Consider the following 15,655-nt stretch of genomic DNA (forward strand, 5'->3'; position numbering starts at 1 on the left):
ACAGGATTTTGATACTTGCAGTCATAAAGCCATAATGTCTATGAAGTTTGCTGTGTTTTTTTTTGGTCCTTTATATTTTCAGTGAGAAACCGTGGAGGTTTGTGTAATGTAAAAAAGAAAAAGCATACACAGTGGAGTTACTTATGCAACAGTGATACAATAGGTTAAACTTTATTCAACAAAGGATAAAAATAAATATATATTATCTACAAAAATATAAAGTGTAGACAGATGTTTTTTGTTTTGTTTTAATTGATCCGTTGTCATGAAGCATTAACTGAAGAACCAAAAACTCAATTCAACAGTAATTTCAGGCGAAATCCTTATCACACACTGCCGTTTAACATAAAGGATTCAGTGAGGCATACAGTTCCTTTACATCAGGACATATCAGCCAGTAACTTGTCAGATAAAATCACTGACCTACGGTAATGTCGGAAAGGTCTCTTTTGTTTGAAGCTTTGTTTGTATAGTCAACACACGATAAAATACATGATTGGATGCAATGCCAACTGTGATGTTGTGTGATACAGGAGTTAAATCAATTTTGTCAAACCTGTATCGAGTGTATAAAGCCTCGCTGTTAATGAAGACTAAAGATCATGTGTACGAGAGGAAAACCATTCATCAGCTTCTTTTTCTGCATGCAAATTTAATTAATATTATAATAAGGAAGATTAGCACTGAAAAAATCCTTCAGTTATAACATACATTAAGGCTCTTTCAAACTGGGAAGCTTTGCCGCCCAGGAAGGTGAGATGCACTTGTCACGTACAAACCAACATTTTCCCATTTTCTGCCGCTGGCATTCGAGCTTGTCAAAATAATTTCCAGTTACAACTGGATGCAGAGTGAACCGTGAGATTTTTGCTTGCCACTGTGGTCGTAGCTTCCAAGTCTGAAAGGGCTTTTAGGAATTCTGGACCTGGCACAAATTCCTCCACCCTGTCTACTCTCCCACCATACAGTACAATGGTGCACACGGAGGCGTATCATCAGATATGTCATCATCAGATATGTCACTATTTGCATTGCATATTTAAAAGTTAACACAACATTCTCAAATCAATTTAATCCATTGCCTTCATGGAAAAAAAAACATGTCCCGCGCTGAAAATGTCAAGGCACTCTTGATAAAACTGAAGACAAGACAAAGTTGAGCATTTAAAAATACAACTTGGGTTAAAACAATAGGATTCCTTACATACATTGAATCAAATAATTAAATACAGACTGATACTCTGAACAAATGTTATGTCATATTTTTTTTAAAACACTGAGGGAAAATATTAAGATAATGTGGTTAAATATACTAAGACTAAGCTTAATCGTATATAATAATTTAGTAATATAATAATTTGATTTATTTATCCTGTGAATATATTAGATATAAATAATGGTTAAATGAATTATTTCACAATTACTACAACACGATCAACATGTGTAAAGGCATGAGTGCTCAAAAAAAGAAATTATTTATAGATAAAATACATTGTATGAATTGTATGACAAATGTAAGTAGATGCTCCAATTATAAATTCAGTTGTGACTTTGGTGTCAGATAACACAAACCCAACAAATTCAGTGACTAAATGTGGTTAAAATAGGTTGAGAATACATGGAAAATACTGTTTAGGGAAATACTGTGCAATCTATGTATGTGCACAAAGAAAGTTGATCACAATATTTGAAAATTTAACAGCACTTTGCATGTCAGCTGAGGAATGTTGAATGTTCCGAATACAAAGCCTTGAAAATACCAAAATCTGATTTAAAAGTGACCATAAAGAAAATGTTAGTGAATGCATAGTATGTCTTGGCGTATCATTTGCATATTGTTTCTATTTACAATGGATGCATAATCAAAATGATGTGTCCTTGCCTGATCTTAAGAAGATAACATCATTCAAGTGTTAAAAGGTTCCAAAATCAACTGTCGTTACAAATTGCTATTTAATTAATGGATTTTTATTACAATGACGTAATAAATAGAATTTTAGTTTTTTGGACTCCCAGTCCAGTATTATCATGCTCATGCTTAGGCTGTACACAGCTAGTAAGTACTTTGTAAAAGGCCACATGCAGGTTTCAGAACATAAGTCTTATGAACAAGAATAATGAATGTGTTGCATGGTCAATATCAGATAGGCATACTAATTAAATTGGCATCATTATGAAAATTCCTGCAAATACAGACCGGTTTAAATCTGTTTACTATTAAAGGAAGACTGGAAAAATACAATTTGACATCACTGAGTTACAAAACAGGATTACTAGAACCAGCACAGCCGAAGGTAGAGTACCGAAGGTGACATGATGGTTGTACAGTATATAGTGCCCTATAAAATATCCTGAGGGCTGCCCCAACTACAGCACATCATGGTCAATATACAGTACAATAAAATAACAACTATTTAAATGAATTAAAAAGAATCAGTGTCATCAGATTTTTTCTGAACATTGAGGTTGACTGGTGAGGGCAGCCCTCAGTTATTCATTAACACATGTTGTAAAATAACTGATAATAAATGATAACAGGGGAAACAAATCAGTAACTTACACATACATGTTGCAATGTTTGTTCTCTGGTGACCTTAATCTATGAACCTATTGCCTAAATCCCTCAATAAGCATAAAGTCGGTAAAGTGCCCAGATATTACTCCTTTGACATGTAACATAATGAATTAACTTAAACCTGCTTCAGATGATGCAAACCTTCATTTATTTTGTAGAATGACAACATATTCTGAGTATAGTTTAACATATCTTTTCATGCCAACATGCTGTGATTTGTCGTCACATTTCCTTCTTTCATATTCACATAATTAATGTACTGCAATCTCATCATGGCTCACCATAATCTCTCATGCCTTGCTCGCAATATATTTAATTATATTATGCTTCATTTCTGCAACACACAAATAAAAAAATAAATATTTTATTCTTGACAAAAGGTGATACAAAAGAATAATAAAGACTCAAAAACCCTTTGTGCAAACTGAAAACAGTTCAAATTTTGGTTTAAACAAAATCTTCTTGCAGCATTACTGTGGGACAATGGAAGACGGTACGGTATACATGATAGTTGAAAGTCAGCATTTAGAAATAGCTTTTACTTATGTCACAAGCTTGCATAAATAAATTCCACTTAATTTCAAGGTGTCGGGCTTCAGGACACATTCCCATTCTGTAAACTCTTTGGCATCCAGTGAGTACTCTACTGACCACTGTCCATCCATGTAAACAAACCTTACCAAGTAACACTCATAAAAAACCACGTTCATCCAGTCCTTTGGCTGTCACTGGGTTCCATTTTGCAGTGGGTTTATTGCTATTATGGCCTGTAAAGAAACAACAATCTTGTTTTTACATTTAAACCACAACAAAGTAAAAAAAAATGTAATACTATCTTGTAGTCTTTTCCAATAAGTGGTTTTATATTGATATGGTAAATTCGTAAATTGGCCTAAAAAAGAAACTGAGAAACAGTTAATTAATTCAAAATAACTGTTGACAAATCAAGGTACTTCATTACATTGATACCATACAACAGTCCAACTGATTGATTTGTAACGATTGTCCTCAATGGCCTAAGACAACCAGACATTTAAGGAATAGCTGCTAAATAGCTATGACCTTGACTTTATGTCATCTCACTACAGTGTATTGCCATAATGGTTAGCCCTACATTAAGGTTTGCGAGCGCATTGAGGGAGGCTTACTTGTTTCGGGTCTGGCTTTTGGCACATCTTGTGAGTTTGTGTCAGGGGGGTGTGTGTGGCTGGTATCTCTGCACTCAGACACAACCACTGTCCGTGGCATCGTGGCAGAGACGACAAGAGGCCTCTGGTTGTGGTACTTAAGACGGTATGTTTCCGTCATACAGTTATCCACATTGAAGTAGGTTGTCAGAGAAACCTCTTGAGCTGGTGCTGCCTGTTCCATTCTGCATCCAGTTAGTCTTTCCTCACTATCACATGACGATGGGGTGCTCCTTTCTGGGTCAGAGCCCGACTTGGAGCTTGCATCTGAGAAGGTTCTGAGGCCTGACATGTTAGGGTTCCTGTGAGGACTGACATAAGATGTGGATGAAATACGAGGAATTGGTGGGAAGGGTTCTTGAAGCATCCTCGGACGAAACACTGTGTGGATTGTTTCGCCCTGCTGAGAAGGAATCCTTTGGGTTGGTCGACTGTGGGGTGACCCAGGCGTGCCGGGTTGACGCTGATGGTTCAGTTGGAGAGGTTCTGCGTTCACAATTGTCGAAGGGTGGTATGACAGGGTTACATGAGGACACTGGGATTCGGATGTGACAGTCTCGCTGTTGCTGGAGCGATAAGAGCTTTCTCTGTCTTCTGGCTCAGAGAGAGCAAGATCATCAGAGCTGTTCCATTCTGAGCTGCTGGTTTTAGTAATGTGTCTCAGGGCTGTATTTTCTCCAGGGAGGCCTCTACAGTTTGCCAGCTCTTGCTGCTCACTTTGCATGTTATCTGAACCAGTGGAGTCCCTCTCTGAAGTCACTACTTTTCTGGAGGTACTAGAAGTGTACTTTGATTTTCTTCTAAAAGAGAAAAGCGTTGTAGGGAATGATGGAAAGGGTCATTAAATAGCATGGGACTGTTCTTCAAAAGTAATTATATGCACATAGTAGAGGAAGTTTGAAATCATTTAAAATAAAGTGCACCACCTTGAACTTGGACTGCACTTAAGATGTGAATGTGAAACTTGGTCGTGGTTCTTTTCCTGAGGTTTGGGTTGATACATACCTATAAAATAAAGGTGATCAAAACTAAGTGGAAAATGACAATATAACAAAATCAAAATCCAAAGCCCTATAACATTCCTGCTTTGGAAAATGTTGCACTAGAAAGGTAAAATTGGAACATAGAAATCTTAACAATTTCAGAAGATATAACTAAGAATACAAAAAATTACAAGACGTTTGATATTTAAATAGAATTTATATGGGGGATATAGGAAGATTCGGAAGATAGCAGGAACATTGTGGGAAAAAAACATTTGAGTGACAGTATTAATGACTTGTTTTCCGAGAATTTTTAGACTTAATTCAGAATCCTAATTTGGCTGAATCACAGAGTTTAATCTCATAATTCTGATGCATTTTTCTCTGAATATAGAGATTATTGCCCCTAATCGTCTCCCCTAATTATGCACTAGGCATACTGACCATGAGCCCACAATCAAGCAAACAAAAAATTTATTTCTCAGGACACAAGGTGGCAGTAGCTGTGTGTTTAATCTCACTTGACTTTCTCACAGCTGGATGAACCAGTTTGCATGCTCAAGCTGTGCACCAGCGCAGCGAGAGGCAAGTGTGGCGCTGAATTCCTTCTGTATAAAAATAGATGTGTCATTTTTTTTCTTTGCTGTTGTCCAGGAGAGGTCCATGCAAGGATAAAAGCTTTAGCTGTTGGTTGGAAACACTGGCTCGATATGCACGTAGTCTGGATAAAGTATCAATGGCAGCAGAACACTCTAAGTACTGCATCAAAGAGAAATATATTTATGACAATGCCAGCAGCCATGTCCAGCTGTGCTAACCGAATGAGTTTTATGGGATTATCATCAGATTAATGCCTGTGCAGGGTTGACAGGGTGGAGAGGTTAAAGCAGCCAGTCCAATATCAGAAATCAACCTAGACATTAATGAATCTTCAATTACTCTCACATTATCAGTATCAGAGACAGCACATGCCTCATCTGTTAAATTTATAGAAATATAGAGAAAAACAAGGGAAATGACACCTCCCAGGCAGTTCTGCTATCCTGTGCATACACACTGACCAAAAACTGGTAAAACGTCTGACTGTAAGATTCCATTTTTAATTTTTTATTGTAAATCTTTTCCTGGACGTATTGCAGATTAGATGTGTGAGATGTTACTCTTATTTTACTTGTAATCATTTGTTTATTTTAATGTCATATTACGTTTGTTGATGGTGTCAAATTCTATCCTTTACTTGTAAAGATGACCTGATGTTGGGTTTCTCTATATTAACAGTATACAGTTGTAGTAACTAAACTTATAAAAGTAAACACTCCAAAATTAAACATTACAGAAAGCAAGATACATCTAGCCAATTGATTGTGGTCATTTCACACACAATGAAGTTGTTACAAACAAAAACTATGTCCTGTTCCTGGTAAACATAAGGTATCACTTAAACTCTTGGAACTTACCATTGTGTGAAGGTGAGGACGTACTTGTTTTGGCTTCTCCCCCTTTTTGGTGCAGCTGACTGAAAATAAAACACTGTAATGTAATCTTATTTGTGTTTTTGTAATTCTAATATGTTTTATGTACAGGCCCATGATAGTAAGCCTTTAAAATGTTGACAATGTCTAACACTTTCATTGAATTTGAACATGAACTTCTAATTATGTGTTAATGAGACAAGAATGTAAATAAGCTGAGAATCACAAACAAGTAGTCAGGTACTCCATCCATCTGCATTTTCCCCAGATAAATGTATGGTAAAATATTAATCCCAATTGAATTATCAATAACACAATCATTAATTGAATGGTTTAATGCATTTGGATATTTCTTAATTTAAGTTAATTTCTTTTTTTTAAGATATTTTTTGGCATTTTTCATGCTTTGTTGATAAGAGACAGAGGTGAAATGGGGCAGAGAGGGGAGTGACATGCAGAGAACGACCGCAGGCGGGAATCGAACCCGGTCGGGTGGGACGCCCTACCAACTGAGCTAAGGGCGCACTCCTAATTTAAATTAATTTAAACATAAATGGACCTAATTTACTAATAAGTGCGTGGAAATAGTCTTACTTTTTTAATTATTGTGGTTTTGATATGGTATGTATTTAGTCAAACCTTTGTCATTTGTGCATACGGATGGTCTGAGGAAGTTCTACATTTGTTTAGAGCACAAAGAAATTCAGGTACGAAGTAAATAGATTTAAGCACACATTTGTGAGTATGCTATGTTAGTTAATAAGGGCCATTGTCTCTATTGTCTCATTGTCTATATTTGGTGGTATATTTTCCTTGTGATGTTCCCACTTCTTGAATGTGCAACCTTAATGTGTTCCTAGATACACAACTTACTATTAACAATACACAGTTGTTTCTTACCTTTGCAATTGTTCCTCTGGTGTTGACCTCTGGTCTTTAACACCAAAGCCATCTAAGCCAGGTGAGTCCGGGTTGGTGGAGCCACTGCTGAGTCTATCACTGCTCTCATAGCCAGACTCTGTCCTTTGGATGGTCCAGGTATCACTACGCAGCAGCGTCTTGGGGCCACCTTTAAGTCTGCTGCCCCTCTGCTGGTTGGCCCTGCTCTCTGACTCTACAGAGCTGTGGCTCTCGGTCTCATGCCGCTGCTCATCCTCATAAATCGTCATTAAACACTTCTGTTTCCGATCTTCTCTTGTTCGTAAGTATTCCCGCTCACGGTCTCTGCTTTGCTCAGGGTGCACTCTTTCTTGGGATGGGGGTTTACTGTGCCTGGGGCTGTCGTGTTGCTGTTGACGGCGCTGCTCCAGCTCGTTCAGAACAGTGTCCACATTTAACACCTCCCGGACAGGTCTCCAAGTGGACTTTGATTTATTGCTGTTTCCTTCACTTCCATCTTTTTCCCATTGCTCCTGGCAGCAATCCTGTTCATAGTGACTTGTGGAAGTGTTGTTTCTTCTGCTGGGCCCACCACCCTGTGTACCGAAGGACTGTCCACGTGGCTCCTGATATCTGCTTGAATGGTTTGATGACTTCTCGGTGCGTGGATAGCTTTTGGATTTTTGGTCAACAGGAGGCCTCGGCCCATTCCCAGGAGATGAAGATCTTGCATGTGTCATCTCTGGAAAGAGTCGAAATGGATAATTTGTCAAACAACCATTTCAAACATGCTGTGACGTACACTGGTTATTTACCCTGGCATGCACCAGTTCACTTTGTTTTTGTATTTCTGATATTAATTATCCATTATACCAATGATGTAGACACATTTCTCTACCTTTTTGTTGTGATAGATCAGTTTTCCGATGCCCTCTATCCTTTTTAGATGTTTCACCTGGCCTCTGCACATTCTCCATGAATGTTTCCTGGAGTTTAGGACTGCAAACGGGATGTTTCACTGAAGGGGAAAAATAGTGAAAAGACAGATAAGCAGTTCAACAGAAATTACCATTGAGATTGTATTTTTTACATTGTAACTTTTCTGACTGCTGACATCAGTGATGCAACAAGTAGAACTAATAATAATTGTTATTTGGCACTTAATTCCCGTTAAGCATCAAAGGGTAGGAATGATGAAAAGGTTGTGCCATGATTATGAAAGTAAATTATGACAGGTACAGCATGCTATTCTACCACAAATTAGGTTTACCAGAGGTGTTAGAGCAAATGTGATAGCCCTGCCAACTTGTGCTTAGCTCAAACTAACTCCTTCTGTGTTGTGCACTGGAGGTATTTATATGCAGGAGTAGTACATAAAAAGTCGGAGGTGCTTGGGTCAAAGACACAACAAAAGAAATTTGTATCAAAGAACAGATGCCTGTGCATCATTAGCAATGTTGTTCTAGACTATTGCTGCCATATTTGCCAACTATGTGGTGTGTTTCTTGCCAATGTAGCAAGCGAGTCACTGTGAGAAACAGAGATCCTGTGAACTGCATCCACATTCTCCTAACAGCTGCACCGTCATTCACACCCATCACCATGTACGACAGCAACAATTTATCAGTACTTTAGAGGCGCCATTGCCCCCCCCCCCCCAAAAAAAAGAAAAAGCAGCAAAATAAATGGAGGCCAACATCGGAAATGTGTAAGGGAGGAGTGTGAACTGTGGAGCAGGAGCATGAGTGCGCTCGTCCACAGGAGCAGGGATTAGGGAGGGAGCGTGGGTGGTAATCTGCGTGCAACAGAGGCATCATCCTCATGTCAAGTTCAAGCCAGCACAGAGGGTAGGGCAATCTTTCTCCCTGGGGTTTAACGGCACTCTGTCAAATCCAACTGGTTATGGAGTTAAATCGGTTGGTGAAAAAATTGTTCACATATAATATTCTATAATATATTGGGATACATTGAAATACAATTTAAAAAAAACATTAGAATTGATCATCTTATCCCTCTCATTAATACTTAAGACACTTCATTACAGATTCATTCATATCAGGTTCCCTGACACATTACAAAGAATACATTTTATTTATGTGATTGCCTGTCAGCACTTAACATCTATTAAAAGAAAAAATACATTAGTGGAAAGTTTTGTTAGATAACATATATAACATGTGTGCACATAAAAGAACATAGCAAAGTCAACGTTATAACAAATTAATATGGGGATTATGTGCACCTTTGATAAAGACTTTCTAGGATATAAATTGCCTAATATTATGCATTGAAATGGTTAAGGTTAAAACATTTAAAATACTATGATTATTAAGTGGAAATAAAAGTACATTTTTCCAGCAGTTAAAATGAAAATAATTGGGTGATCTGGACCAAGCCATATAATTATGTAATGTCAGTGTTTTCTAATTGGTAGTTCATGTGAAAAATGCTTATACATTGCTACTGGGAACAGAAATGTGTGCACTTTTACCATTGCTACTTTTCAAATGTAAAAGGGAGACTTTTGTTTACCTTCCGATTTTCATGGCTTACATTCAGCATTTTTCACATCTCGTATTTCACAAGTCTAAAAACATCATGATTGTCTCTTCAATGTTAGAGTTAGGTGTGCTGATAACTCGAGGATTGTCTTACCAGTCGCATCGCCATTTACTTGGGCTTTGTACCGAGGACACATAGTGGTTTGTCTTGGTGCATCTTCATTGGACACATGAGATCCCTCAGGGTTGGTGTAAAATAAAAGAAGGGGCTGGAAATGTCCCCTTATACATTTGGAGGCAACATCTTTCCATTTGGATCCAATCTGGGGAAAAGGAAGGTGTTATACAAGGGCCTGTAACACAGAGCAGCAGGTACTAGACCTTTGAACTGGGACCGAGAACATTAACAGCAGAGTTCCTAACCTCCTTTACATTAGCATCATCAAAAAACATCCATTTTGAAGATTTCGTGTGAAAGGCGAAGGCTGAGTAATGTTTACTCGAAAAACAGATCATCCCCACCAGATGTAGCTCACTGCGTTTGGCATTATCATCAGTGACACGGTTGAAAAGCTGAAAGAGAGCAAATTGAGACACTTTGGCAGATGGTAAATCCTATGAGAATAAACTTGCCTTTATATTGAATATAGTGCTGAGGTTTGCTTCAGCTCTCACCCCACACAGGTTCAACCGTGGACCAAGTGACCGAATGACATCGTCCGTAAGATCAGACTGCTCAGCATCCCATACAAATCCAATGGTGACAATCTCCGGACAGTTCATGAGCACACGGCGGATCTTGATGCTCTGACCACAGTCACTCTGCAAAATTTTAAGAAAAACGTATGAAGGTCCATAATAATATCGATGCACAAGACATAACATTTACTCATAAAGTTCTCTATAATCACACTTTGCAGTTTAATATTAACGGAAACTCTCTGAGCAAAAGGGACTGTATGTACTTTTTGGGAAACAAAACTATTGAGCACACTGAGGTAAAATCTTTTCTTTGTCGTCTCTCTCTCTTTTACACACACACACACACTAAGCGAAAACTGATATAAACGCATGGAAATTATCACTTCAAAATGTCATAATAAGGATGACTGCAGAGATAGAAAAGAGCCAGAGAGCATGTTATTATCTGCACATTAGTGTCATTCAGACATTATGGAGCTTGCAGTTTCCGGAAGAATAATGGGTTAATGGAACAGAGCACTTAGCTTCTCTAAACTGATGCATGCTGAAGAGGAAGACAACGGTAGCTAATACAGATGAGAGGAAAAAAGTGGAAAAAAAGTTTGCCCTTACTGCTATTTATATCCTAACACTATCTGACACATCTCCTTCCGGCCGCTTCAAATGAAGTGACACAGCAGAAAGATCAGAGCTTGTCTTCATTCCTACTGTTCAACTGAAAAGCTAAATGATTTATTATTAGCTGTCAGGAACACATCTGTATTTACAAATGGTTGAATTCAAACAGGTGATTGCACAAAACAGCAGAACAGGGAACGGTATTAGGCCGCCACTTTGTAAAGGTGTCTCTTGTTAAGAATAACTTAACATCTAAATGAACAGTGATGATATATCACATACTGGGCAGCTTCGGAGGTCACCCGTGTTGTTTGCCGCCTGCAGCAATTCTCCAAACATGTCCGACCTCAGCCGCTCATTCTTCCCTGACATGCGATCAACCTGTTGGCTGTGAATAAGAACAGAGACTGTGACAACACTAGATAGTTGGATTTTCCCCAAATATTATATTTTTTTCACTCAGTGGATATGTTCCATCACCTCAACCTTTGAGTTTTTTATGTAAGTGAAGAAACAAAAAAACACACTGTGTTCTAGTACTTATATTTTATTCAATGCAATACAATACAATAGATCTGCTTCAAATTCTACAGTTTGGAATATTATAATGTTCAGTTTTTGTTAACACTGTCAGAGAAGTGTTAATTCAATTATACAATCATATGAAAAAGTTTGGGAACCCCTCTCAGCCGGCATTATAATTGACTCTGCTTTCACAAAAAAAATATAAAAGTGGTATGTCTTTAATTTACCAGGAACAGCTAAGTACTGGGATGTTTTCCAAACAAAGATTTTTTGAAAAGCAGTATTTGGTTGTATGAAATAAAATAAAATGTGAAAAACTGGCTGTGCAAAAATATGGGTACCCTTGTGGTTTTGTTGATTTTAATGCCTGTAACAGCATGTAAAACTGAGGAATTTAAACACAAAGTTGGTTGGATTATGTTGTTAAGCCTTGAACCTCATAGAAATGTCTGTTTAATCATGAGAAAATGTATTTTAGGTGCCTAAATGCAAGTTGCACTTCTCTTTGACTCTCTGCTGAAGTGAGACAGAATGGGATCATCAAAACAGCTCCCAAAAGATCTTAAAAACAAAGATTATTCATTATCTTGGTTTAGGGGAAGGCTACAAGAAGCTTTCCCAAAGGTTTCAATTGTCAATTTCTACTGTAAGGAACGTTGTCAGGGAATGGAAGGACACAGGCACAGTTGCAGTTAAACCCAGGTCTTGGATGTATTTAAGATGCTTAAAATTCAAAAGAAATCAAATAATTAATATTTTTTTCATACTTAGACATTTAAATCAGGATTAACACTCTGGCCTGATTTTTGGATTCCATTTTTAAAGCCATGGCAGTTAATCAAGTACTTACCATAAAGCAGTGGTTGAGACATAATGTACAAATTCGGTGAATGGGTGTGGGTCGGAAGAGGCCCCACAACAGCGGCACACAAACTGCGAACAAAAGGCTCCATGTTATTTGCAGAAAACATTTTATGTTATTATATAAATTAAATTATATTATATGGAGTATAAAGTATTATTATGTTTTATTCAATGATTTATCTTTTTATTCTTATTCTTCCTCCAAAAAGAAAAACCTTCCTCTGATAAAAAAAAATCTTCCTCTCAAAAAACAGAATATACTGTACAGAATATATTACTGTCTCAATGTGCTTTACATTAACACATGGCTTAAAACAGTATGCATTGTTCTTCAGCATTAAGTAGATAAAATGACCAAAGGTGTTTAAAGAAAAACTTAGTTACCTGCTCGTACAGCATCATTGCAAACTTCTGATGGGTGATGCAGGATTTGGATGAACAAGCATCAGTCGCAGTGTCTGATACTATGTGCAAATGAATTCGCTCAAGGATGTTCTCCTATAAACAAATGAGAGAATATACAGTGTCAACACTGAATGCATGCAAACAGACATGCTTAAAAGCACTATTGCATGGTCAGAAACACAAACATTTTATATCAAATGTTTTGTAAGTCTAACTAAATAAGATTAAAGTTTACTAAACAATGCAAATGTATTAATCATGTCTACTCAAGCTTTTATATGAAACACTTGAAATATCTACATCTTTGTCTGATTTAAGAACAACAAAGCTGTCACTGTCTAACACTTTACACTGCTTTAAAACAACTAGCAGTACTGTATTTAGTTTTGATATGTTTAGAGAATATAAAATAGTGTCCCTTTTTCTATTTCATAGCTTATGATGTGAAGTCAGACTGAGGTCTCTTTACCCCATAAGCTCAATACATACAAAATAAACTACATACAGTATAAGAGAATTTTAGATGACAGGCACAGACAAAGATCAAACACACAAAACTCAGCCAAATGACAAACATCTCAAACAATCCTAACGGGGCTTACACTTTCGAAGAAGAAAGAGGCCAAAATACAAACTTAACATACAGTGGATAAAACTGGTGATTACACAGAGTTAAGTCATTTTGTCAGTGCCCTCGGTTTCTTTTTACCTTTAGTGTCACAGAGGAGGAAGCATCATAACATCATTTAATACACAGTTACTTTGGAAAGGTCTTCCACTGAAATATAACTTTGATTGGAAGCCAAAGGGACAATGTCAACGTACAAAGCACTCAGCAGCGTCATCCATCAAGCCAAGTTGGAAACGTTGTTCATCCTTAAAGGTTTCAGCTAATGCGTTGCGCAGGCTGTCGGAGGGGAGCACACGCTCTCTACTCTGTTGAAACTGGCTGAATATACTCTGAAACGGAAAACACAATAAGTGTCCTTAAAAAATTAACGTCACTTAAAAATGACCATTGTTCCTCAGCAAATTATAATTCATGACCAATTTATATAGCATCAAAATGTATCAAATGTGGATAAATAATATGTTTTTATTGAATAATGGCAGCTTTAGCTCAAAGTGCAGAAAAGTACAAACCTTTAAAGCACAGAAAATGCAGGCATCACCGAGACAGAAGTGACCAGAGAGTTGCCTCAAACTTCTTCTGAAAATGTCCAGCTGCCAGAGCACCTGCGGAGGTTTAGAAACAAGGACACTCACTGAAATTGAATTAATTTTCATTCAAGGATTTCAGGAGCTCTAATTGAAGAAGATCTCATCGAAAATAGTTTTAATAACAATTTAATTAAAACCTTTGTGTGATAAAAGGACTACTAGTACTGCCAAATCCACTGAACATGAACTCTTGACTTTTCAGCTTTTCTAAACTTTTTAGTAATTTCCAGCTCATTATTTTGCTTTAAAGGTCCATGTGGTACCAGCATCCTTCAATAACCCACACCGAATCCTCATGCAGAGCTCACACATCTTTGAGACATTGCCAGTAAAAAAGGTACAGTTCAGCAGCCAACTCAAATAAAGAGATTCCACCAATACTGCTGTTTCTGACTCACTAATGGTAGGATAAAGTTTCCTTAAATATTTGCCAAAATAAAAAGATAGGTCACTGAAGTTTTACATCTTGCTTAGTTTATTTAAGAGTGTTCTGTTCTCTGGCACCCAAAAAAAAGTTTAAAATACTGTTGAAGGAGAATGTATTGTTGCTGTTTTTGTTTGAGCATAGAGACAGTTTCAGATTTTTGATCTGGTTAAAATGGTTCTCACCTGAACGGCGCTGTTTAGGAAGCAGCTATTTTGCCCTGGCTCATTCAGCAGGCCTTTGGTTAGCGCGAGAGACAGCATGCTCCCAGGTTGGTAGGATTTATTTAGGCCTCCTCCAGGTTTTTTGAACATCTTCACCCATGCCATGGAGTTAGAGCCTGCAACTATGAAATCCTTGGGTTTTGACATGCACTGTATTTCATTGAGAGAGAGCTTGTCTTTTTACAAGAAAGTACATCACATGTGTAACCTTAACAATATATATATTTTAAAATATTTCTGGATGTTTTTAAGTCCCAAGCAAACTCTTTAATATAAATCTTCAGCGTTTTAAACCGTTTAAATATAGCTGTAACTAGCCATTCGAAAATGGCTAAAGTAGACTATATACTAATAATTCAAAATATGATTATTATTATTGCATGTCACTGTGAAAGCATAATAAGCAACCCTGGATGAAAAATTCAGCTCATCTCGGATACTGTTTTCATTACATCAGTAATCCAAATGACTGATTTGGTTGAATGCCAGTTGAATCCTGTCATCTACCTTCTGCAGAGTTTGGGGGAGACTTGCTGCGGCTGGACATGCTGGGAAGTGGGAGCTGGTGCGCTGGTCTGGCCATGGGCTCCATCCATATCATCCCCACGCACTTCGGTAGCGGTTAGTTGAAAGCATTGTCTGGATCAGCCACGGGGCATCCTCGGCCAAGCGCTACTGGACATTGAATGGCAACTAGACAATAACTGAGGACAGATGGAAGGTAAGAAGCAAACCAAAAACATACTAACAAGTCCACACAGTGCAGCTAGCAAGGCTGAAAGGCAGAAACTCCATGCTTTAAGAAGTAGCCTGCATCGTAGAAAAAAGACAAAACAAACTCGAGTCCAGTGCAAATCTTTTCCTCTTATTAAATGAAGCACCTATAAAAAGAACTGCTGAATGCAGCAAGTAAAGACAAGACTGAAGTTAATTCTCAGGCCGTATATTGTAAATACTGTTGTATCTCTTTACTTCTGCAGCCTTCACAACCTGTGAGCCCACACTGGTTGATGCAACAACATGTTTTTAATACTTGTACATACTTCACACCTGCTTGTAAAGAAAAGACAACCTG

The 15,655-nt window shown here is 37.6% G+C and overlaps 1 protein-coding gene across 1 annotated transcript; it reads right to left on the reverse strand.

Moving 5' to 3' along the window:
* Positions 1-3,265: 3,265 nt before the first annotated feature.
* On the reverse strand, positions 3,266-15,133 carry usp53b (ubiquitin specific peptidase 53b; the record flags this gene model as incomplete). Its single annotated transcript, XM_080030111.1, has 16 exons — positions 15,088-15,133; positions 14,542-14,702; positions 13,855-13,947; positions 13,537-13,671; positions 12,691-12,804; positions 12,293-12,375; positions 11,200-11,305; positions 10,273-10,419; positions 10,021-10,170; positions 9,752-9,920; positions 7,995-8,114; positions 7,118-7,838; positions 6,203-6,261; positions 4,689-4,767; positions 3,724-4,562; positions 3,266-3,342 (listed from the first exon to the last, which is right to left on the reverse strand). The coding sequence occupies exons 1-16, from the start codon at positions 15,125-15,127 to the stop codon at positions 3,266-3,268; spliced, it is 3,093 nt and encodes a 1,030-aa protein (XP_079886237.1). The 5' UTR covers positions 15,128-15,133.
* Between the last annotated feature and the right edge of the window lie 522 nt (positions 15,134-15,655).

Source organism: Ammodytes marinus (genome assembly GCF_949987685.1).
Source record: "Ammodytes marinus genome assembly, chromosome: 6".
In the NCBI taxonomy this organism is placed as follows: Eukaryota; Metazoa; Chordata; class Actinopteri; order Uranoscopiformes; family Ammodytidae; genus Ammodytes; species Ammodytes marinus.